The sequence below is a fragment of the Castor canadensis genome, chromosome 12 (assembly GCF_047511655.1).
Source record: "Castor canadensis chromosome 12, mCasCan1.hap1v2, whole genome shotgun sequence".
NCBI lineage: Eukaryota > Metazoa > Chordata > Mammalia > Rodentia > Castoridae > Castor > Castor canadensis.
This window is the reverse complement of record NC_133397.1, coordinates 8,619,132-8,641,387: the sequence shown is the minus strand read 5'-3', so window position 1 is coordinate 8,641,387 and position 22,256 is coordinate 8,619,132. Positions and strand designations below refer to the sequence as shown.

General features: G+C 41.8%; 1 protein-coding gene and 1 non-coding gene across 2 annotated transcripts; one reads left to right on the top strand and one right to left on the bottom strand.

The window, feature by feature from the left end:
* The first annotated feature begins 1,279 nt into the window (after positions 1 to 1,279).
* On the top strand, positions 1,280 to 22,036 carry Pdia6 (protein disulfide isomerase family A member 6). The gene is made up of 13 exons (XM_020153561.2): positions 1,280 to 1,395; positions 7,112 to 7,253; positions 11,519 to 11,576; positions 11,962 to 12,088; positions 14,698 to 14,804; positions 16,357 to 16,487; positions 16,870 to 16,984; positions 17,659 to 17,799; positions 18,516 to 18,600; positions 18,706 to 18,778; positions 19,446 to 19,604; positions 20,668 to 20,764; positions 21,602 to 22,036. The coding sequence occupies exons 1-13, from the start codon at positions 1,377 to 1,379 to the stop codon at positions 21,668 to 21,670; spliced, it is 1,323 nt and encodes a 440-aa protein (XP_020009150.1). The 5' UTR covers positions 1,280 to 1,376; the 3' UTR covers positions 21,671 to 22,036.
* On the bottom strand, positions 3,537 to 3,607 carry LOC141415257 (small nucleolar RNA SNORD50). The gene has a single exon (XR_012440251.1). It is a non-coding gene; the product is annotated as a small nucleolar RNA SNORD50 (small nucleolar RNA).
* Positions 22,037 to 22,256: the final 220 nt, after the last annotated feature.

The following is a 22,256-nucleotide window of genomic DNA, read 5'->3' as shown; positions in this document are numbered from 1 at the left end:
GGGAGGACAGAATGGCTTTGTTGGCCAAGAGGAGAAGGACCTCACTGTAATTCAGTCCTCTATAGCAGCCAATTTCACAGGGAAACGTGTAAAGCCCAAGCAGGTGTCAAAAAGCCAGCAGCATTACACCTCAAGCCCTTCAAGGGAGGACAGACAGGCCTGTGTCTTCCCAGATCACAGCCCTCTGCTCTGCCTTCACAACCAGCCCTGTAATCAGTGCTTGGCTTCCCAGACTCCTTTGCACAAAGGCAGGGCTTCCCCCTGGGTACCAGAGCACAGAATTCCTGTTGCAGGACAAGCAGCCTCCTAAAGTAAATGAGAGAGCTGGCAACTGGTTTACGGGGTTTATGTTGAGTGCTTCGGACCCTGGTTTGTCCAAAGGCAAGCTCTAGGGCCTCTTCCTCCAGGAAGCCCACCACCCAATCCTGGACTCCTGTTCTTTTGAAAGCTTGGGTCAGAGTCAGAGCTGTTGTTTGCATTAAGTACTAAAGGGAATCTACAAATACAAAAATAACCTGCCCACGCCCACCCCTACCCTCGGATGGGGACCAGAGTGGAAAATACAGTGGTCTTCATCTGTTATGCTTAAATACTTTTTGCAAATTTTACAAACACCTGCCCACGGGAGCCCTTGCAAAGACCCTACCACCACCACCACCGCCCTCAGGGCGAAGAAGGAACTACGTGCACGAAGGTCCCTGCAGCGTTAACCCCCGGCGTTAGGTCCTTGTGTGTGAAAGGTTTTGCACTCAAGCTCCCTGGACCTAGGAACTCTGAAAATAAATCAACAAAATAAAGACCACACACAGAATCATACTACATACAGAAAGTGCTTAGCAAGTGGTTTTTGACTGCATATTTGCCCGGGCACGACAGGAATTAATGTCATCAATGACGTCGCAGACACACCGAAGGCTCAAGAGTTTTTCTCCCCGGGATAAAGAGGACTGGGGACAAGGAGTGAAGGCTGGAAGGGGTCACATCAGAGGCAAAGGGAGAACGAGAATAAGGAATTAAGAGGAAAAAAGAATCCTATGTCTGCACTCTCCCGGGAAACGCCAGGAAACACCTGGGGACCGACGGGGACTGGTGGAGACGTGACCAGAACCCGGCCAGCCCCGCCCCCCGCCGCTCGCCACCACCCCCGTGGAAAAAAAAAAAACCCAAACCGGTGACCTCTACCCGGCCGCCTCCCATTGGCCACGTGCGTGAGCGACGCTAGTGCAGACCAATGAGCCGCGGCCACGGCGCGGCGAGCCCTTCCGGCCCGCCCCCGCGCGCCGCCGCACCGCCCGCCAGAGGCAGAGGGCGGGACGTGGGCGCGGCGCGGCAGAGCTGAGGCGGCAGCGGCGCGGACGGCCTGGCGTGCGCTCGGCATGGCTCGCCTGGGGATCGGTAGGCGCGGGCCTGCGGTGGCGGGGCAGGCGAAAGAGCGGATGGCTGGGTGGGGGGCGGCCTGGAAGGCCCCGAGCCCCAAAGCTCCCTTCGGCGGGCCGGAGCGGGCCTGGCCGGGGGACGCGCGGCCTGGTCCCCGGGGACTGTGAGGGGCAATGGGGGAGGAGGGGCTGCGCAGCCCGGAAGAAGCGAGGACGGCGGGCGGGACCCCGGGGGGCCTCGTTCCCGGGCGTCCTCTCCGGCTCGCGTGCCTCGTGCAGCTGTGCCTCCTGTGTTGGGCAACTCCTGCTTTTAAAAACTGGGAGGTTTAGAGGCCAGTCCTGAAATGAGGACTGGCAGTTGCCGTAGAAAGGGGCAGGGGCCGGCCTTACTCTTTAAATGTCACTGAACGGAGCCCAGGCTCTCAGAAACGCTGTAGGTTAAAATGTCCGGCCTAGCGACTACGGGGGGCGAAGCCGAGGGTCGCGTCCTTCTCGCCCCGACGGTGGTCCACGCAGTCTGCATCCCGCTGGGGGAGTTGGGGTTTGGGGCGAACCTTCCACCTCCACCCCCACCCCCTTGCTAGCTGTGTGATCCGCAGCAAGTTACTTAACCGCTCGGCGCCAGAGCTTTTTCTACCATTGCACCTGTCAGGGTCGCTGGAGGATAAATGAGTTAGTGTACACGGCTAAAGAGTAGAGAGAACAGATGAGGGGCACCATTCCCGTCTCCTAGTTTCCCGTGAATGGATTCAGTCTAGGTTCTCACAGGCCCCTCCTCCGTCGCTTAACTCAGTATTTTAATAAGAGCCGTCTTGGTTTCGGGATAACTGCTTCGGGGCTCTGTACCGTGCTAGCAGATGTGAGGCAGAGATGTTGCGGGTGTGAGTTTATAACACCCTTAACTGCTATGGAGCAATGGGAAGCCACAGATGGCAAAGCCATCTGCGCACATAGATTGTCGACACTGGGATGTTACAGTTTCCCGATGGTGCTCATTATCCCTGAGTTGAAAGGCGATGTGAGTTTTAGAAGCGGAACATCATTGGTCAGCGTTGACCTACTTTACCATCTTAAATGAGCCAGGAACTTTCTTTTGGGGAATATAGTTGGAGGGATATAGACTCCCTTTTTTTTTTTTTTTTTTTCTTTTTTTTGCAGTGCTGGGGGTTTGAGCCCAGGGCTTTGCCTTCATGGGCAGGCACTCTCCTGCTTGAGCCACGCCCACAGCCCAGTCATTGACTACTTTTGCTGTCTCAGTTTTTACGTGTTTCACTGTGGTATGTTTGATTTCCATCTGATCCTACTGTGTTACCTTTCCTTTAAAAGCCTAGGTCTCAAACTTTTGATCAGGACATTTTCATTGGGTGGTCATCTTTAAGAAGAAAAACTCTTGAAAGAAATAGACAAAATCTAAAGACAGTCAAAAGCTCATCACCATTACTAGGGGAAAAAGTAACACAAGTCCACATTTAGTGACTAGCAGTCATCACTTTTGTATGGAAAAGAAGCACATTACTAAGGTGCAAAGGAGTGCTTCATCCCTTGGGTGGCCTGAAGGGGAGAGTGCATTCTTTTTTGTTGCCCCTGATTGCCAGGAGAAGCAAAAGCACCTACTTCTCCTACCTCAGTCTGCCCAGTGATGCTCCACCATTGTTCTCTGTCCTGTGGTGAGAAATTTGAGTTGCAAGACCATGTTCTAGCTCATCCTATTTATGTTATCTTTATTCTGTATCTGTTTCCTGGTCTAAAAAATGGGCAAGATGGTACATAGCACATAGGATTCCTTGGTGATTTAAATGTGTGAAATGCTTACAATACATAGTGTGACATAAGTTTCATTGTTTTGTCTAACTATCCCCTTAGGGGGTAGTTGAGCTATTTCAAAATGTTAACCATATTCCCTGATCCCCATGTAAAAATGCCTCTTAAGGAAGCAGTCATACAAGTAGTAGAACTCTCCGGATATGATGGGGTGTGTAATCCCAGCATTCCAGAGATGAGACGGGAGGATAGAGAATTCCAGGCCAACCTAGGCTACACAGCCAAGACCCCTTCTCAAAAAAAAAAAGGAAGAAAAGGAGGAAAAAAGTGTTAGAACTCCATAGATAATTATCCAGGGCCAGTAGTTTTTTTCTTTTTTTTTTTTTCACTTAATGGTCTGTCTCAGAAGCCAAATCCATAGTTAAGTTCTTTCAACAGAAATTCAGGTTCGGGATAGGATTATCATAACAGGACCAATTTTTTTTGTCATCGTTTTGGTGGTACTGGGGGTTAAACTCAGGGTCTTGCTGTTGGTAGGTAAGGGCTCTACCACTTGAGCCACACCCCCAGCTCTTTTTGCTTTAGTTTGTTTTCAGATAGGGTCTTAAACTAATGGTACACCACCACTCCCAGCCCGAACAGGGCCAGTCTTAACTTTGAGCCTTATTCAGAGTTAGGTTCTTGATTTACTTGCTTTGTTAAACATGTCAAACTTTACAGTACTTAACCTTTTTTGCAGCAAAGCAAATTATTTTTGAACAGCACTATCGAACAGAAATATACAAACTTCATCTGGAATTTAATTTCAGGTTTTCTAGTAGTCACATTTAAAAAGACAAAGAGACACTGGTAAAATTAATTCTAATAGTCACACACCACCTAATATTTGACTTGACAGTAGGCACGTTTATGATGGTAGTCCCATAACATATCACCTGACGATGTCCTGGCTGTCCTTAGTTTATTAAGTACACGCTATGATGTTGGCACTATTGTGAAATTGCCTAAGTGGTACATTTCCCAGAGTATTCTGTTATTATGCAACACCTGCCTCTCTTTACCCAGTACGTGAAAAATCTTTTCAACATGTAATCATTATGAAAATATTAAGGACGTTAGTTTATATTTTTCCCCTACCAAGTCTTTGAGACTCAGTGTGCTTTGTACACGTCAAGCCATTTCAGTTTAGGTAGCCACATGCAGCTAATGGCTGCCATAATGGATAGCACGGTTTTGAGGGCGCAACCCCACTGGCTGGTCAAATTTCCAATCACACTCATCCTGTTCTCCCTCTAAAACTGATGAGGTCATCCTATCAGAGGCTGGCATCTCTATCACTGACTCTGGGTTCACTGCCCTCTCTCGGCATTTTGTTCATATATTTGCTGTGTCTTTAACCTTTCCCTCTCCACATTTTTCTTCCTTTTGTGCTCAGATCACTCCCATCTTTATAAAGAAACCTTCCTCTACCCCACATTTGCTTCTCTTTCCTGCTAATCTGTATGCTGTCAACCCGTTGCTTCCTACTCTCTCCAGTCCTTGGCAGACTAGCTACTGATTATTTTTACTACTCTACCACAGCTGCCAGAGGCCCAATAATTTCTTTGTCATTAAATCCACTAGGTGTTTTTCAGTCTTCCCGGCATTATCTCTCAGTATTTGTTACTATTGCCCATTCCATCTTTCTCCTGGTTTATTGACATCACTCTTAAATAAAGCTCAGTTTTATTTCATAAATTTCTACAGAATTAGCCATGTCTGTGATTCAGGTGCAATATTTGTGAATAACAATTGTTCATTTGTGCCCAAGGCATAATGAACTATTTTATCTTGAGCACCAACAAGACAACATAGTTTAATGGGAAAAGCTTAGAAATAGGAGTCAGAGAGCTGCTGTGCCACTTATATTTAGGTGTGCATTCTTTTCTTCCTGCTTTTGATTATTTACAAAAGGAAAGTAATTCCTGCCGTGAAAAATCAAATGTCCTAATGTATTTGAAAGTGACTTGAAAATTGAAAGTGCTATATGATAGAGAATTTAGACATAGGCAGTTAACATTGGTATAGATCCTTCCAGGAGAAATTTTTATTGGGTTATTCCAAAAAGTTCCATTTGAAATCTTCTAAATTATGTGTACAAGGTCAGCATATGGAAACATGACTAAGATGGCATGTATACACTGCTTTAGAAGACAACCAGTCTACCCATTGTGGTGGTAGTTGCCTGTAATCCCAGCACTCAGGAGGCTGAGGCAGGAGGATCTTCAGTTCCAGGCCAGCCTGTGCTACACAGTGAGATCTGTCTCAAAAAAAAAAAAAAAAAAAAAGCCAGTCATTTTTTAATTCATTGTATCAATGCAGTATAAGGAAGAAATTATATGATGATCTTCATAGATGCTGGAAAGACAGGAATAGATGGACTTTTTTTTTTTTTTTTTTTTTTGCAATATTGCAGTTTGAACTCAGAACCTTGCACTTGCTAGGCAGGATAGACTTTTTTTTTTTTAGATAAGGTCTTGCCAGCTTTTTGCCAAGTCTGGCTTCAAACTTGCAAACTTGTGATCCTCCTTAACTCGGCCTCCTGAGTAGCTAGGATTACAGGTGTGAGCCGCCAGGTGCCTGGCCAGGATAGACATTTCTTTAACATCACAAGTGTATCTATCTCAGCCCCAAAGCCAACATCATACAAATGGGAAACAGTCCTGTTAAAATCAAGAACAAGCCAAAAATACTGCATTATTTAATATTGTCCTGGAAGATGATAGAATACAAGTTATTCATAGTTGGAAGCATGGCTCAAGTGGTAAAGTGTCTGCCTAGCAAGCAGGAAGCCCAGAGTTCAAGCCCCAGTACTGCCAAAAAAAGAGAAAACAAATTATTTATATATATCAACTTAAAGTGAAATATTGATAGCATTGCCAATTCAAAAAAACTTTTGAGCCATTTGAGAGGAAGAAGCAGAAGGGCAGGAGTTTGAGGCCAGCCTGTTCTATAGAATGAGATTTTGTCTCAAAAAACCCAAAAGTACAAACAAACAAAAACTAAATCAATCAAATAAGAACCTTTTGAGTTCTTAATCTATTAAGTCAGTTCAGTGTTCATATTCCTTTTTTCTGTATAATTGGTATAAGTTGCATTTAATTATCTCAGACTAGCCAACAAAAATTTACTTGATCCATAGTGTGGCTAAACTATGCTACTGACAATGCAGTAGACTTAGTGTCCTCCTTTATAATGCTGTTCACATGAAAATTCTTCCTAAGTTCATCCAGTAGCATGAATGTCTGACAATGTGATATGGATGGTGTAAATAGAAATAAAAGACAGGATATGGTAGCACATGACTGTAATCCTAGCTGCTTAGGAGGCAGAGGTAGGAGGATCGGGGTCAGAGGCCAGCCTGGCAAAAGCATGAGACCTTACCTGGAAAAACTAATAGCAAAAGGACTTAGGGGTGTGGCTCAAAGCCCTGAGTTCAGTTCCCAGTATTACCAAATAAATAAACTTACAAAAACTATCATTGCCCTTGAGAAGAGTCATAGTGTAGTAGGAGAGAAAATTGCTTTTCCCTTTAAAAAGTTGTAATAAAGATATGTTGCTAACATGCAACTGGATAATAGGAAGAATAAATACTGTGGATTACCCAAGGCCACACAACTAGCATGACCTCAATTTTTCAGTGTTCTTGGCCATAAAGTGGTAATAATAGTCCTACCTAATAGGATGATTGTAAAGAATAAAGGTGTTGATATTGGAAAGCACCAAAAACGGTGCTCACATTTTTCCCACTGCCACTCAAGAAATGTGGGGACAAAAAAGGGAAAAAAAAAAATTGGGGACTATGCTCTTTCTTGCTCAGTGGTACACCAGTGGGAGTGAAGTTTGTGGGCTCTAGCAGTGAGGTATGAGTGCAGACCCAGGCCATCCTCCTGTGTGAACAGTGCCATCACTGGTGTGCTTTTGTTGTTACCCAGGTCTGGTGAGCTGTACCTTCTTTCTGGCAGTAAATGGTCTGTATTCCTCTAGTGATGATGTCATCGAATTAACTCCATCAAATTTCAACAGAGAAGTTATTGAGAGTAACAGTTTGTGGCTTGTAGAATTTTATGCTCCATGGTAAGTATCATAAAATAGTTGCAGATGATTTATGGTACTTTATAAAATGCAAAATACTATATAAAAATCTGATTTTGTTCAGTCGTCTAGTTTATGTAGTTTACTGCTTGTTGAAAGGAAGTAGAGAAGGAAACGCATATGTGGAATCTGTTAAAGCCTGTGGAGATTGAACCAGAAAAAAGGTGGTTGCAGCAGCTAGTAGTTGCAAGAAAGAAGACAGGAAAAAAAGGCTTACAGTTTAAGGTATCTCCTTACAATGAAGTGAATGAGATAGGGGCGGAAAGGAAGTTAATTTTATGAAGAAAGAATCCTGAGCAATGGAAAGAAAAGAACCAGTGATTGGTTCAAGTTCAAGGCCAGCTGTATAGTGAGAGACTGTGTCTCCCCCCAAAAAACTAATGATGCATAATTGTGTATAGTCAGAATACAGTATTGCCCTGTTCATGTAAAGTATTTAATGCAAAAACAAAAACAAACAAATAATGGAAGCTACACAAAATATGAACAGTGCCTGATAGGCAATACCACATGAAATTCTTGCCATCAAATCTTCCTAACCTGAGTGGGTGCATTTCCTTTATTGCTTTAATTTCTTCCTTTGTTAGATTCTGACCTTGAGTTTGGGAAACTCAGTACTGGTCCTCATGGACTATTTCACCTAAATTTGTTGTAGCAGATTAAGGTAAAACTACTTAAAACTTTACATTGCCACATTGTGAATCCTGTTCATCTTAGTGCCTTTACTATTTTTAAAAGCTCTTTTTTTTGGTGGGGGGGGGTTGGTTGGTTGTTTTGTTTTTTGAGACAGGGTCTTAACTACGTAGTTCAGGCTATGTAGCTCAGGCTGGCCCCCATCTCGCAAGTACTAGGATTATAAGTGTGCACCCAGCTACAAGTTCAACATTTTTTTTGTGGTGCTGGGGCTTGAACTCAGGACCTGCACCTTAAGCCACTCCACCAGCTTTTTTTTGTAAAGAGTTTTTTGGGTTTTTTTTTTTTTTTTTTTTTTTTTTTCCAAGATAGGGTCTTGCAGAACTATTTGCCTGGGCTGGCTTCAACCGAGATCCTCCTGATCGCTGCCTCCTGAGTAGCTAGGAATATAGGCATGAGCCACCAGCACCCAACAAGTTCAACTTTTTGTCCTTTGTGTCAGGGTAGTTTACCTTGTTTCTGAGAGCTGCAGTACAAGAAAATATACTTCATTCTAAAACTATACCTGACAGCCTAATTGAGAAGGCAAGATCTAGATTATGGCAGCTAATTATTGTTACCCTGGCAGAGTTTTACTGCACAGTGTTCTTGGTAAGGAAATGTCTAATTCGAGCGGGTGCTTTTAACCTTTACTCCTTTAGCAGCCTAGTGCAGCCCTTGGATTCCTTTGTAGAATAAAGGCTTTACTGATTAAATAGAACATACAGCTCCATATGTGATGGTGTATACCTGTAACTCCAGCATTTGGAAGTTGAGGCAGGAGGGTTAGCCTGAGCTACATAGCAAGACCCTATCTCAAAAAAAGAAAACAAGCAGGACATGGAGGTTAATGCTTATAACCCCAGCACTCAGGAGGAGCACTGAGGCAGGAGCATATAGTGTTGCAAAGGAAGCCTAAAGTGTTGAAATATGATTATTTAAGTACTAAATAAATCTTGATATGTTAATGTAGTGTAGGTTGAGTGTCCCTTATCTGTAATTTTTGAGACCAGAGGTATTTCAGATTTTGGAATATTTATAGACTTTACCCATTGAGCATCTCTAATCTAAAAGTCAGAAATCAGAAACTTTTGGAACATTGTTTCACAATGCTCAAAGGTCTTAGGTTTTGGATTTCAAATTTTAGGATTAGAAATACTCAACCTGTATTTCTTTACTAGCACAGTAAATACCAAGAGGCAGTAGCAAGTCTAACAGCTCCCATAATTCTGAAGGTATAGTGTGTATAAGCAATGCTTTGAAATATCTAAAACAACTCCAATGATGCTTCATAATAAAATGATTTTTAGTGGTTACAAAGTAATAAGTACTAACCCAATCAGCTATGGAATGTAGTTTACATTCATAATTGAAGGAAGTCCTAAATTTCAATTACAAGTTAGTGAAAACAGATGTATATTTATGTAACACTTTAATCTGCATATTGCCTAACCTTCACATTGAAAGGGTATGTGCTCTGGAGTCTGATTTGAATCCTCCTTTCTTGGATAAACTGAAATGTAAGCCCTATAAAAGCTTTATTCCTATATTCTAAGTGTCCCACCTGAGTAACAAGACATCCCATATGTAACTGTGCAGAAGTGCTGCCTCAAGGCATTTTCCTGACTGATCCTTACTTAAAATATTGGGACTGAGTTTAAGTATCTATAATGCGGTATTACATAGTGATTAAGAATGTGATACCTATGAGCCAAGCTCAGAAAGCCATGTATCTCATGTGTTCACTCATTCGTAGAATCTAGACCCAAAATGACAATTATAATAATGGGACATGAATGTAAAGGGGAGACTGGCTTAAGGGGGTAACAGTGGGAGGAGGGGAAGGAGGAAAGGAAACGAAACTGAGAGGTGAAAAGGATTGAAGTTTTATATGTATGTATTATATATAATATATTTACATATACATGGAGGGGAGGTTTGAGGGAGGATAAGAACAGAAGAGAGGGGTGAACTTGTTCAAAGTACACAGTACGCATCTATGAAATCATCACAATGAACCCCTGTAACTATCAATGTATGCTAATTAAAACATTAAAAAATGTGATAGCTACAGTAAAGTATAGGCAGGTCCTAGCTATAGAATCAAAGTTTTTAAAAGAATGTGGAATTTAGAATCAAAACCCAGTTTGGCCGAGAGTGTAGATCAGTGGTAGAGTGCACGTTTGGCATGCATGAGGCACTGGGTTTGATCCCCAGCACCACATAAACAAAAAATGAACCTGTCAGGCAGACACCACTGAGTGCCTGTGTGATATTGGGTAAATTTCTTCTCAGTCTGTTTTAGCATTTGTAAAATGAAAATAATGACAGGTCTTACCTTCAGCTTTATGCTAATTTAATGAAACCTTTTATGAAAAGTAATCATGATGCCCATCAGGTCCTTGGAGAATTTTAAAACTTTTTTTTTAATCCACCAAATCATGCATGGATAAACTGTGGTGTCAGCATAAAACAGGTATATAGCAATGAAAATAAATAATACAGCTACCTACAAACTTAATGAATAATAGAAACATGGGCTTCTGTGTATATGATCTTTTCAAAGTACTTTTCTGGCTGGGTGCAGGTGGCTCATGCCTGTAATCCTAGCTACTCAGGAGGCAGAGATCAGGTGGATCAAGGTTCAAAGCCAGCCCAGGCAAATAGTTCGAGAGACCCTATCTCAAAAAAACCCATCATAAAAAATGGGCCGGTGGAGTGGCTCAAGTGGTAGAGTATCTGCCCAGCAAGTGTAAGGCCCAGAGTTCAAACCCCAGTGCCACTAAAAAAAAAAAAGTGCTTTTCTGTTGTTACATTTCACAATACTGGTACCCAGAGATTAAGGTTCTTTTCTCTTGTGTTCTTGTTCTCGCCGCTCTGCCTTTTTGTGGTGCCACATCACATGCTTTTCACCCTGTTAAGTTTGTTCACTTGGGTTTGGATTTGTGTGTGCACTTTTAATCTTAGAATTGTTCGTGGTAGCCAGCGTCATAAGCACAAGAGATCTGGGTCAGATGCTTCCGTTATAAAATGAGAAGATTGAGCTGGTCATGGTAATCCCAGCACTCAGGGAGGATCATGAGTTTGAGACTAGCATGGGCTACACAGTGAGTCTGTCTCAAAAGCAAACAAACAAAAAAACTTGGGTTACATCAGAGAATGTCATACCTTGATAGGCTTAAGATTAGTAGTAGAACTCATTAAAATTCAGATTCCTTCTCTAGAATACTGATTTCATGGGGCCCAAGAATCTTTATTTGCTTAGTCTTGTAGATCGCCACACTGAGGTACATTGGACTTGATAGGTTCTTATCCTGTTCTAGGGTAGAGTTCAACAAGTGGTAGTTTATTTAAACTATGACTTATTGGATTTCTGTATTTGAATGATACAAAAAATTATTATCAGTAAGTAATAAAATGTCCTCATGTCACTGATCCTGTTTTATTAGTGCATGTTCTACTTGCAGGTCTCCACCCCCAGTGCATCTCATCAGTAGACCACTGATGGATGGTTCATGAATTGAGGATCAGAGGCTTTAACTGTCACCTTATGTGTGTTTTTTTTCTCCAACAAGGTGTGGTCATTGCCAAAGATTAACACCAGAATGGAAGAAAGCAGCAACTGCTTTAAAAGTGAGTTTCTGAAATGTGCACATTTAACCTTGTGTGTTTAAGCATGCTGGTGGTTGAGTGAACACTAGGAAGCTAATTTGCATATCAAAATTCAAATTCTAGTAATGGTATCACATAGGGGAGGTGGGGAAAATATGCATTTTTCTCTTTTATGTTGTCTGGTTTTATTCATCTGTTTCTCAGCTAAATGGTGATTCCTCTCAGCGGCGCTTACTCCGAGTAGAGTTCATTCACTTATCACTCCACTTAGATTCTCTTTTGGTTTTCAGAACTAAAACCCACAAAGGCTGTATTTGCAAGTTGTATTTGGCTCTCTGCCTTGGTATGTGAATCAAGTGATGCTCTAGTTGAAGGAAAAACCAGTAACGATTTTGCGTTTCCACAGGATGTTGTAAAAGTTGGTGCAGTTGATGCTGACAAACATCAGTCTCTGGGAGGTCAGTATGGTGTCCAGGGATTTCCTACCATCAAGATTTTTGGAGCTAACAAAAACAGACCAGAAGATTATCAGGGTAAGGACTTTCCTCACTATTCCATTTCCTATAGAAGAGAACCTGAAAGCTTTTCAGCCTCTTTGTGCTGACTCTTCTGTCTGTAAGTGGCATAGGGTGTTCTTACCCCCTCCCAGGTTCTGAACATTACAGTGTCATTCAAGTACAGTTTTCTGTTGTCATTTATGTAGCTTAGGCCTATACTACCTTACAGAATCTTTTGTGCTTTTCTCATGTCTTTCTCATTACAGTTACTTAATATCTAATAAAGATATTGCTACTATAGTAAATCAGTGTGAAGAAGACCCTGAGATTTGAAAGTTATTTTAAACTGTTGATATTACTTTGCAGTATTTTGCTTAGGAATCTTTTTATGCCTTCTAAAGATAGCATGTGGATGCAAAAGCTGTTTAGTCTCGCAAATTATTGATAATAAATAGGTACTCCAAATTTTCCATCTTGTAAGTAAATTGTGAGTGTGTACTGTGAGTCACTGAGGCAACCAAAGAGAGAATTCTGGCTCTAGACTCCCTAGACTAAATGTTAACTTTAGTCACACTGTTCTTTTGTAGAATAGTCCTAATTAAGACATCCCAAACAGAAGCTGGGGATGTCCACAGTAGCAGAAGTGGTGCTTAGCATATGCAAGGTCCCTGGTTACATCCCTAGCACGACAAACCACAAAAACCAAACTTGCCAGGTTGGGTGAATGAAAATATAGAGCAAAATGTACTTATGTTATGGCTAATTTGATTAAATTTTTTAAAGAACTTGTTATAGGGTACATAATGTGACTGAACTTTGTCTACCACCATAGGTCTTGCTTTGTGTGAACAAGAAATGCCTGTGGAGCTGAGTAGGAGAGTCAGCATCACAGCAAAACACAGTTGTCATGCTACCTGCACTTTGTATTCTGTGTGGGGTCCTGCTGACAAAAGGGGAAGGTCAGGGGAAGTGTGAACTGCTGGTCTTACTACCCTCTGGTCTCAAAACTAAACAGGACTTAATTGCTCTGAGCTTGCTTCTTATCTGTAAAATGAGGATATGAAAGCCCTATTTTAAGCTATCAAGTTTAATTAAGATAGTATTTGTAAAACAAAGGAGACAAGTACCTGTTAGATATCAGTGTAGTTGAGAAATCTCCAAGCTGGGGGTCAGACTCCTTAGAGATACATCATTTCTTTTAGATTCCTCACCCCCAAAGTTCTGTGAAATGATCAGTTTCATTTTTGTAAGTAAATATCTGCTTTTCTGCTTTGGAATAATTATTTATTCTATTTTCCTATTTTGAAAAGATGGAATATTTAGAGCATTCGAACTGCTACTGTTTTTGTTAATAAGGTTTTTGGAATACAACCATGCCTGTTCCATTACCTATTGTCCAGGGCTGCAGTACAAGGCTACCTGAGCATACTCTGAGGCTACTGTACAGTCATCTCCCTTATCTGCAAGGGATAAGTTCCAAGATCCCTCAGGAATACTGAAACCTCAATTGTACCAAACCCTGTTTAAATTGTTTTTTTTTTTTTTTCTTAAACATATGTACCTTTTTTGAAATAGACACATTAAGAGATTAACAATAATGACCAGTAATGAAATAGATCATCTATAATACACAGAAGTAAAAGTTAGTGAACGTGGTCTCTCCTACAAGTAATATTTTCAGACCACGGTTAACTGAAACCACTGAAAGCGAAACCTCAGCCGGGCGCTAGTGGCTCACTCCTGTAATCTTAGCTACTCAAGAGGATCACCTTCCAAAGCCAGCTCCAGGCAAATAGTTTGAGAGACCCTATCTCAAAAGTAGCTGAAACAAAACAGGGCCGGAGGGGCTCAAGTGGTAGAGCACCTGCCTAGTAAGCATGAGGCTCTGAGTTCAGATCCTAGTACCATGAAAAAGAAAAAAAAAACAAAACCTCAGATGGGGTAACGGTCTACTATACTGTACTGTATTTTCTTTCTAATGGGAAGGTTTTTTTCTCTCTTCCTGAGTAGTTCCATTAGCTAAAGAAAAGGAAAAAATGAGACTTTATGAAGAGATTCTAGTAAAGCTTGCCCTTTGAACTCTGAAGATACCCTCAAAGTATATATTATCCTTGCTCTTCTGGGCCAGTGACTTGCTTTTGAGTCTTAAGCTTGTAGTTCAGGTCAACCTCCACCTGCTATTGTCACTTTGCAACTGAGTTTAGCACCAGTTTGTTACTTGTGTTAGGATAACCAAGATAGGAAAAAAGAGCTCTGATTGCTTTCTAGCTACTTGGCTTCAAAGACATCTCATATTGTACTTTTTCCACATGCTTTTTTTTTTTATGTCTACTGTCTTAGGAATAGTTTTTTCTGTATTTGGATATTTCCCCTGCTTTGCTCACTAGACAATAAACTGCTTATCTGTACATGTTGTTATGTGAATTGTTCTCCTTAGAAGAAGATATTTACAGGTGATGTTCACATTAATAACCTAGAACCAAAGAAGAGAAATTCTAGTGCAAAACACATTCTAGGGATAAAGTGCCATCATAAATACCGGTATTGTTAGATCTGTTTATCATCAAGCATTGCTGACACATATGTAAAGAAGTGCCAGCCTGAAGTGGCCTGCCTCCATCTAACTGTACTTTGCTGTCTTGCAGGTGGCAGAACTGGTGAAGCCATCGTAGATGCTGCCCTCAGTGCTCTGCGCCAGCTCGTGAAGGATCGCCTTGCGGGAAGGAGTGGTGGATACAGCTCTGGAAAACAAGTGAGGCTATGTAATATCTCTTTGTAATGTGTCATGACTTTGTATCCTTGTTGAAGAAGGATTTTCCCCCCAATATTTTAAATGGTGAGCTTTTTATTAAATCATAGGAGGTTGTGTCATCTGATCCCACCCAGCCTTCTCATTGGCCTCCTCTGAGTAATCATTGCATGCATAGTCAGTCCCAGGATTGAAATGGAGAATTGAGACCGCAGAGCAAGAAGGAGCTCCAGGCTGAGGGAGCCAGGCTCTGGGATACCATGGCCTTCATAATTCCAGAAAGGAGAGGGTGGACTGGCCCTTTCCAGGTTGACTTGGGGCAGACAGCGGTGAAATTTGTATCAGTTAATTGGTTTGTTTATATCTATTGGTCAGCCTGAAATCCTTGGAAAAATCCTATGTGAAGGAGTAGAGAAGAAGAGGAAGAAAGAATGTTCCTGGGACTGGTATTTTTAGATGCCTTTGTATATAAAATGTGGAGCTCAGTTGTGATGTACTTCATTCTTGTGCAAAGGCACTGGAGTTTATATGTTTTATTTTGGTTTTTGAAGTACTAGGGTTTGAATTCTAGGCCTTGCACTTGCTTGGCAGGTGATATACCACTTGAGCCGTACCTCCAACCCTTTTTGCTTTAGTTTTTTTTCAGATAGGGTCTTAACATTTTTTCCTGTGTCTCCTGCATAGCTGGGATTGCAGGTGAGACCCACCATCTCTGGCTTGTTTGCTGAGATGTAGTCTCACTAACTTTTTGCCTGTGCTGGCCTTGAAACTTGATCCTCCCTATCTCTGCCTCTCAAATAGGTATTGAAGTATTTATAAAATGGCTTTTCATTCTTTCAGGAGACTAATAAAACTAGGTCTTTTTGTATAGCCTGAGAGCTACCCAGAGATTTCATGCTCTTCTCTTTAATTTCAGACTTAGCCGTTTGATAAGCATGGTTGTCTGACTCCTGCCCTTGTTTTTAGTGTTGCCACAGAAAAAAGCACAGCAATGCTGGCTGCTTGTTGGGTTTAGTACTGAAGAAAATTATTTGAAAAAAGGAAAATAGGTCTGGGGTGTACTTCAGGCAGAGGGCACTTGCCAGCATGTGTGAGGTTTTAGGTTCCGTCTCACCAGCACAAGAAAGAAATGAAGGGAAAGAGGCATTAAGCAGATGCTAGTTTTAGCTTTCTAGATGCTAGTAAAAGACGTTACTGTGAAAGTAACGTCTTCATCCTGGGGCAGGATGAGCAGCGCTGTGCCTGAGTCTTGAGTTATGATGGTGATTCATTCTTTGAGCCATCTTGAGGTTTCTCTTAATAGCAAGTGAAAGAATTTAGGGACAGGTTCTGTGTTGTACTGAATGTAGTATAAGACTTGTTTACCAAGCAAAAGTATACTATGTAGTAAGCAATATTATCAAATGCCTCCAATTTGAATAACAATTTTAACTTACTAAAGAAAACTCAAAAGCTTCATTACAACATAAAATGATTGTTATTTTATATGTATGTTTAGAATAGGAAGTATTCTTTTTGGTCAAGTTGTAGTTTGACCTTTATTATCACATGACAGGGCAGAAGTGATGGTTCAAGTAAGAAGGATGTGGTAGAGCTGACGGACGACAGCTTTGACAAGAATGTCCTTGACAGTGATGACGTTTGGATGGTTGAGTTTTATGCTCCATGGTGTGGACACTGCAAAAAGTGAGTGCTTTCTACCAGATAGTCCATTCATTCCCAGTGCTTTCAGTATGTCCATCTGGCTCCTTTGAAGAGAGCTGAACTAGATTATCTACTGGTAATCTCAGAGATTTCCAAGAAAATGGACTCTTAAGTGTTCAACATCACCATTGGTGCCAAGAGTTCCTCATCACGTTTTTGGAGATTATTACCAGGGGTGGCTTGTGTCCACATCTGGGGGGAATGGTGAAGGTCTTGGGAAGCGAAGGTGAAGGCTAGCATCGTTCATTTTTTGAAATACATAAGATGTTTTCTTGGTGTGGCATAAAATAGGGACTGGGCAGAAATGCAGACAACCCTAGTACCTGTACTGAGTGAAATGCACTAATGCCATTTGTCTCTATAGCCTGGAGCCAGAGTGGGCTGCTGCAGCCACAGAAGTAAAGGAGCAGACAAAAGGAAAGGTGAAACTGGCAGCCGTGGACGCCACCGTCAACCAGGTTCTGGCCAGCCGGTATGGGGTGAGTGCACACATTTCTTTGGGAAATACGTAAGATTTTCAACTGTCACTTGATCCAGTACCCCAGGCCTTCCTGGAAGGTAGAAGGGAAGATGCTTAATCATTTTGTAAACAAGAGATTAAGACTTTTATCATCATACCTGTCACATCTAGAACTCAGGACTATTGGGTTCTTTTTAGTGTCACACCACTTGTACTGCACATTTATTGGGAGGTTTCAGCTTGCCCCAGCTTTTACAAGTTATTCTCATGGCTTTTGAAAATTGTTTGCTCTGGAGCATCAATAGTGTATTAAATATGCAAAGCAGCTAGAGCAAGGTTTGACTGAACTTTCAGCCTCTGCAGTCAGATTGTTAAAAACTCTGTGACTAACACACCTCTGAGACTCATTCCTTTGACACTGATGTGGGCTGGGGGGGGGGTTATTAATTTAATTACTTAATTCAAATTAATTTATTTTGAGACAAGGTGTCTGTGTTGCCCAGAGTGGCCTCCAATTTAGGATTCTCCTGCTTTACCCTCCCAAGTAACTGAGATTATATGCATGCACTACTATATGCAACTAGGGAATGTTTTTGTTCTAGTAAATTATTTGCAAAGTGGTTTTAGAAACTCTAAAGATTGTGAGTTTTTTTTCTTATCATTAAATTTTCTGACTTTTTTTTTTTTTAATAGATTAGGGGATTTCCTACAATCAAGATATTTCAGAAAGGGGAGTCTCCTGTGGATTATGATGGTGGGCGGACAAAATCTGACATTGTATCCCGGGCCCTTGATTTGTTTTCTGACAATGCTCCACCTCCTGAGCTGCTGGAGGTAAACTACCAACCACTTGTAGTGAGGAGAGCTTTTCTACTCTGAGAGTAAGAAGTGTTAAAGCTGTCCAAGTTAACCTCTTGCCTTCCTTCTTAAAACACTAGAAGGTGGTTTTATACTTTGAAATGGAAAACACTCTGATAAATTGCTTCTTTCATAACTTTAGCATTAAGTTAACTATACTGTGAGCAAATGGATACCTACACTTCTTAAAAATCCAGTGAATTCAGTCACTTCTAGGCTATTTTTCCCAAAATAATAGCCAACATTTATTCGGCACCTAACAATGGAACGGACACTATTCTAGTTTTGTTAGATTTCTTCTTTAGTTCTCACATGAACGCTGAGAGATAGATTCTGTTTTTTGTCTCCATTTTACATGTGAGGAAACTGAGGCACAGATAACCTCAAGCTTGTATAGATGTATAGTACAATTATTTAAACGAGTATAATCTATCTGTTTAAACGAGTAAGTGGTAGGCTAGGCTGTGCCCATGCTTTGTGATTTCAGAGGCAGTATGTATTCAATAAATGCCTTTGAAATAAATCACAGCAATCTTTTATAGAGCATTGGTGTTGGTGTTTCCATGTAAGGAAGTATGATTTGAGGGGCTTCTGTTTGTAATAGAAGGGCCAGTGCCAGGCCTTTGTTTTCAGGTTTACCCTGGGTGCTGTGTTCAGCCTTCCAACCAGACTTTGCCTTCTGGGTCCCACAGATAACCAATGAGGATGTGGCCAAGAAGACATGTGAGGAGCACCAGCTCTGTGTTGTGGCCGTGCTGCCCCACATCCTGGACACTGGTGAGCTGCCTCCCATCAGTCATCCCTGTGTTGGAGGCTCTGAGAGCACTCCCTAAATGGATCGATTTTATTTTTACTTTAAAATTTTTTGTCTGTTTCAATCAGGAGCTTCAGGCAGAAATTCTTACTTGGAAGTTCTTCTGAAATTGGCAGACAAATACAAGAAGAAAATGTGGGGGTGAGTTATTATCTCAGCTCAATGGATAGGACTTCCAGAAAGTGCCCTCCATGTTTTCTGTAGGATGTGCTTGCCCTGCTGTATAATTTTATTTAAGGTAGAAAAACAGCAGTGTGTGCCTGGAATCCCAGTCCTTGGAAGGCTGCAGTGGGAAGATCTTGAACTTGGGCTACGTAGTGAGACCCTGTGTCAAGAAAGGAAAACAGTTGTCATCTAGGAGGAAAGGGAGTAAGGCAGGTCTCTTGTTTATAAGGTACTTCTGTACTTCTGTGCCCAGGATAACACTGCTTATAGGAACTACCTTTAAAAGATGCTTGGGGTTCCAGGCTGATAAGTAAAAACTAATAACATAGCTGAATTCTAGTATGGCCTCAAAGGGGCTAATTAGGATTGTAATCCAGAAGAACACAGACTCAGTCAATATTACCCACTTCTGAGTGAGGGCTGGATCAAGCAGAAATTTTTTTTTTTTTTTAATTTAGCCCAGACTAAATAATATTGGTGGGATATAAGGTAAAAATAAAGGGAAATCAGTGGACAGTATTTTGAGGCTGAGGACAGAACTGTGTATAGATACAGCAATCCGTTCTGGAGACTTTATTAAGACTAACTAGATTCTAACTGATTTAGAAGGTGTCTTTGCCCTAAACCCAGTCTGCTTTTGTAGGTGGCTGTGGACAGAAGCTGGAGCCCAGTCCGAGCTTGAGAATGCGCTGGGGATTGGGGGGTTTGGGTACCCCGCCATGGCAGCCATCAATGCCCGTAAGATGAAGTTTGCTCTTCTGAAAGGGTCTTTCAGTGAGCAAGGCATTAATGAGTTTCTCAGGTAATTTCTTGTTTTTTTTGTTTGTTTTTTTCTGTTTGTTTTGGAAGTAGGTGTATATAAACCAGGCAGTAAGTGGGATTGTTTTGTATTTGCAGTTTGAGACAGAGTTCAGTATTTATAAAGTAGATCTTCTAGAATCTTCTTGTACCATAATTTCTTTTCCATGGAAATAATGTACACAGTAGATGATGAGACTATCTACTGCCATCAGGCCACCTTGCTTGCCATTCTGTGCACCTGGCCTTGGACTCATTCTAAAGGTCTCATACAGGCTGGAAGGCAGCCCTGTCTCAACCATTCATACCCAGTATGCTTAGTGCTCCTGACCTCGGGGAAGGCGGATCCCTTTCTGGACACTTGTCTTTGGAATTAGTTATTTGAAAATGGGTGGACTCCCTATAATGTGCCAAGTATGATCGGTTCTCAAACTCAAGCCAGTTAATAGAGCTCTCCATCCTTCTGTGCTGCTCACCTCATCCTAAAACTGACTAGGTCATCTTTAGGCAAATACAAGACCAACCTAGAAATTTGTTTCCTAGTTCTTTTTTCCTTGCTCATTTCTTAACTGCTGTGTGAAAGATACCCAGCACACAAAAGGTAGCTTAGAAACTTGGAAACACAAGAAGTCTGGTGTTTTTCCAGCATGAATTTTCACAGACATATACACCAGCTCTCTGCTAACGCAACCGTGAAAGCTTTGTTGAAACCACTCCCCTCACTTTGATGTGCTGTACAAGTTTAGTCTTAGAAAACAAGATTCATAGGTAGCCTTTGTTCTAAATCAACTTTGATAGCTTTATGTACTTAACATTTTTATCCCTGCCCTTATCAGATTCAGAGACCATAGGAGTGTCCCTCCTGGTTGTGGTATTGTCCAGAGTTGAAAAGATAACACTGTTCTCAGCTTTTTCTTAGGCATATCCTGCATCAAGGGGCAGGAAATGCCTCTCTGTGCGCAGAGTAGGCAGATCACTCTTTTGAAAGAGTTGTTTATTCTTTTATTAATGGTTGATTGCTCATCAGCAGACATCATGAATGTGTATGTTTGGTTATTTTCCCCAAGGGAGCTGTCTTTCGGGCGTGGCTCCACAGCACCTGTAGGAGGTGGGTCCTTTCCTGCCATAATTGCCAGAGAGCCCTGGGATGGCAGGGATGGTGAGGTGAGTGCCGGCTGAGACCATGCAGCATTCAGCATTGGAGACAGTGCTGTTTTTATCTTTCCTGAGCCCTGTGCATTATCTGCCTGGAAGTTGAGTCCTCCTTCAGACCCAGCACCTTTCAAGAATTCTTTCCCTAAAGATCCTTTACTCTGTCTTCCCTAACACATGAAAATGTGGTGTGTGGCACTGGGTGGTCTTGGTCTTGATGGGGATCCAGGTTAGATTTCAGTAGTGGGATTGCTTTCTGATTATTCCTCCTAAAGTGTTGATTTTCAACCTGGAATTTGTTTACTTTGTCTCAGAAATGTAAATGTAGCTTTAAAATTAGCATTTCTATACAGTTCTGGCCAACTGTCCTCAGTTTTGCTTTTATTTTTGAGACGGTGTCTCACTATTGTAGCTGGGCTGGCCTGGAACTCATGATGCAGTGCCCCTGCCTGAGCCTCCCAAGTGCTGGAATTAGAGGCTGGCACCACCAAACCTGGCTGGCTTTCAGTTTCAAAGAGATAGGAATGTTCTATTAAAATCATGCTTCAAAGACCAGGTGTGCTGGCATATACCTGTAATCTCAGCTTCAGGAGGTTGAGGCAGGAGGATCTTGAGTTGAGAGCCAACCTGGGCTACATAGTGAGACTCTCTCTCAAAAAGAAAAAAAATCATGCTTCATCCAAGTTCTCAGCTTTTCCATGGGAATTATGATAGGTATAAGAGCCAGGTTGAGGAGAACCCAGCTTGTAATCTGGAGTCTCTAGAAGTTAGAGTGCTCCTCTGTTAAAGGATCGCCTGTCCACCTTTTGGACTCCATCTGTGGCTCTGACCCTGGTTTCTCTCTCCCAGCTTCCTGTGGAGGACGACATTGACCTCAGTGATGTGGAGCTGGATGACTTAGAGAAGGACGAATTGTGAGGGCAAGACCCACGCCTCAAATTTCTTTTCTTGGGAGCGAGCAGACCTTTCCAGCAGTGAAGGAACATTCTACCAGTGGCCTTTCTAACCAAAAAGTAGCCCCTGATCGGCCATTTGAAAACACTGCAACAGTGAACTTTTGCATCTCAAGAAAACATTGAAAAATTCTATGAATTGCTGTAGCCAGTGAATTGAATTGTTTTCTGTCGCATAATATTTTGAAGAAAACTGGGTTGTTGAAACATTTTTCCCTCTGACTGCTGCTTGAATGTTCTTGGAGGCTGTTTCTTATATATAGGTTTTTTTTAAATGTGGTTCCTTCATTTGAATATTAATGGCTTTTTTCCATTAAAGAATAAAACAATATTTTGGACAATGCCGATAAATGTATGAAATTAGTGTCCACATCATAAATTTCAGTCTGATGTTTAGCTAGAAAAATAATATTATGAACTTACGAGCCTGATGTCTCCTCCCTGTGATTTTAAAATGGAACACACCTGTGACCCAGATGCTGCCATCTATGCACCACACACAGGGTGGTGCACCACACACCAACTGGGTTGGCAAGCAAGAGCTGCATTTC